The 2,829-nt window shown below is 38.5% G+C and overlaps 2 protein-coding genes across 2 annotated transcripts; both read right to left on the bottom strand.

Moving 5' to 3' along the window:
• Positions 1 to 347: 347 nt before the first annotated feature.
• Positions 348 to 1,325, bottom strand: LOC123547714 (glucose dehydrogenase [FAD, quinone]-like). Its single transcript, XM_053551952.1, has one exon. The coding sequence runs from the start codon at positions 1,323 to 1,325 to the stop codon at positions 348 to 350; it is 978 nt and encodes a 325-aa protein (XP_053407927.1).
• A 124-nt stretch (positions 1,326 to 1,449) lies between these two features.
• LOC128559671 (glucose dehydrogenase [FAD, quinone]-like) lies at positions 1,450 to 2,136 on the bottom strand. The gene has a single exon (XM_053551999.1). It carries the CDS (start codon positions 2,134 to 2,136, stop codon positions 1,450 to 1,452), a length of 687 nt encoding a protein of 228 aa, XP_053407974.1.
• Between the last annotated feature and the right edge of the window lie 693 nt (positions 2,137 to 2,829).

The raw sequence follows: 2,829 nt of genomic DNA, 5'->3' as shown, positions 1-2,829 counted from the left end.
GCTTAACGGTTTCTCTAATTGCAATATGCTCTGAAAGCGAACAGCATGGATCCTGACCAGACTGCGCGGATGCGCAGTCTGGTCTGGATCCATGCTGGTCGCAAGCGCACTATGTTGGTTTTCTCATGGAGCGGCTCATATATTTTTTTCAATATTCCTTGGTTAATATGGTTCATAAATACACTGTATAATGAAACTGATCATGACCCGGATGTTTAAAGCAATCAATTTAAAAAATGAAACAGTGCATGAAAAAGGTTAATAAAGCGCACTATTGAATGTTGTTAAAGATTAAAGAATAAAACGACATTCGTAAACGGTGCTCTCGGTATTTCAGGTCTGAATATTCACTGTGTCTTTCCACGAATCATATCTGCCGCCTTCTCCGCTACCATTATAGTTGGTGCGTTTATATTTCCCGAGGTAATGTTTGGGAATATTGAAGCATCGACTACCCTTAACCCTTTAATACCTTTGACTCTAAGTTCAGGGTCGACAACTGCTGTCGGATTGCTAATCGCGCCCATTTTACATGTACTGGACGGATGGTAATGTGTTAGTCCAACATGGCGGACGACGCATTCCCAATATTCATCAGAACGGAATTGGTGGGAAGAGCAGAATTTCTTCTGCATTTGATTGATGTCTACACCGAGTTCAAGAAAAGTTTTGGTTTCGGTTAGTTTTTCCCAGATTCTTATACCGCCTATAAATGTCTCAACATCTGTTTGTTCTGTTAGAAAATCGGAATCAATTTTAGGATAATCAAACGGATCTTTACTCATAAGTGTGATACGTCCTGTACTTTTTGGACGTGTCAAACAGATATCTGTCGTAAACCCATGCTTATTGCCATCTTTTTCTAAAAGCTGTTCTTGCAAGCTCTCGTCTAAGTTAAAAATATTTTCCCATGAAAGAAAACTGAAGAAAATCAACTGAATATCTGGATACGTTTTTCCTTGTTTTGTCTTGTCAAGGTGTAAAAATGCCGATACGTCTAGTCCAGAGTGTGACAAAGGCCCACCACCATATACATAGAACTTGAACCATGTCCACCAGTGGGTAACTTCATCTATTGTTGCACTATATGGTTTATTTATATCGCTGTACAAAAACACCATCTGATGATCTTGCAGATTCTCGCCGACTGGTAAGTTTGCAACTAGTGGAATATTCATCTCGTCGAGATGTTTCTCGGGTCCAACTCCAGACAACATGAGCAACTGAGGAGAATTAATGGCTCCTGCTGATAAAATAACTTCTTTTCTGACTTTCACGTATCTTTTCCTACCGTCTTTAATATAGAAAACACCCACTGCCTGCATATTTGTGATTTCTACTTTAGTAGCTAAACTATGAACAGAAATATGTAAATTTCACGTCCCATACGCTCTTCTAAATATTCAAGGCTAGTACTGCTGCGAACACCATTTCTTATGTTCTTTTGAACTATACTAAAACCCCTTGGTCTTCGCCATTATAATCAGTTATATTGTAACCTAGTTCTTGTCCGGCCCTTAAATACTCCTCGGCTAACTGTGTCAAATACCCATGTGTAACGGCTAAGGGACCACCTTTGCTGTGATATTTCGATGTTTCTAGGTCATCTATCTGTATATCTTCTGCCTTCAAAAAGTATGGTAGAACATCTTTAAAACCCCATCCCTCACAGCCAGCGACTGCCCATTCATCAAAGTCAAAAGGACTACCACGTGTATATTGTAGTGGTACACCGTACTTCATCGATTCTAGCATGCTACTACCGCCAAGAACTTTCCCACGCGGCCAAATTCCTCTCTTATCCTTCAGACCCTGTGAAGACTGGCTTTCTGGTTCCGTGTAAAACTGCCAGTCGTACATTGTCTGCTGAGTTTCTGTCCACATACTGGGAATGTGAAAATTTTCACTTTGATCATCATGTCCACCAGCTTCTAGAAGGAGCACTTTTGATTGTTTATCTTCGGAAAGCCTCGCCGCTACCACGGAACCTGCCGAGCCGGCGCCAATGATGACGTAATCATACTCCTTATCAGGACGTCCTTCCAGTAAAGATATTTTAGTCTTGTTTTTCATGCTGTAATACTTATAAAAAAGTGCTACAAGCAGGATAATGGCAGCGCTTCTGAGGAAATTCATGTTGCCACCTGAAAACAAACAGAAGAAAAGATCAAGTAGTGATTTGTCTTCTAGGTACATTACTATTTGCAGGAAATAGGCTACTTGATAATAGCAACACTGATGTGAGATCTCCCTGATGCTCTGACGGACGAAATCATCCTGGCTTTCTGTATACTGTCTTTGAAATGTAGAAAACAATAAGTAGAATGACTTTTAATGGCAATTCGTAAACTTTATAACTGTAAAAGAAATACTAAATCTTCTGAAACCGCTTTTAAGGAAATTATTTTTCTTGCGTCATATTTGAAAGAAAAACGTTAATTGATCAGAATTATAATTATCAGGACACTTGATATAAGAAAATATAATCTAACTACAATAAAAATGTAATATGATAAAAAATAATAATAATAATTGATGATGATGATAATGATGATGGTATGTTAACTGATGAAATGAACGATAAAGATGATGACAATATTTATGCTTATAACTGCATTGATATAGAGTTAACGCACGATTTTTTCGTGTAATAGCATCTGCAGAATCTCGATGTATTGGTAGGTACACGTGCCTGTAGCTCGAATCGTTCTGCAGATCTTGTATCACGAAATAAGCGTACATTACCAATATTCTTGCATAACACACAACAGAAGTGCTAGAATAATCGAAAAGTCTTGCATGCCAGACAGGATTTTCTTGTGCTAGAAA

Source organism: Mercenaria mercenaria, chromosome 9 (genome assembly GCF_021730395.1).
Source record: "Mercenaria mercenaria strain notata chromosome 9, MADL_Memer_1, whole genome shotgun sequence".
NCBI lineage: Eukaryota > Metazoa > Mollusca > Bivalvia > Venerida > Veneridae > Mercenaria > Mercenaria mercenaria.
This window is presented reverse-complemented; position numbering and strand designations above follow the sequence as displayed.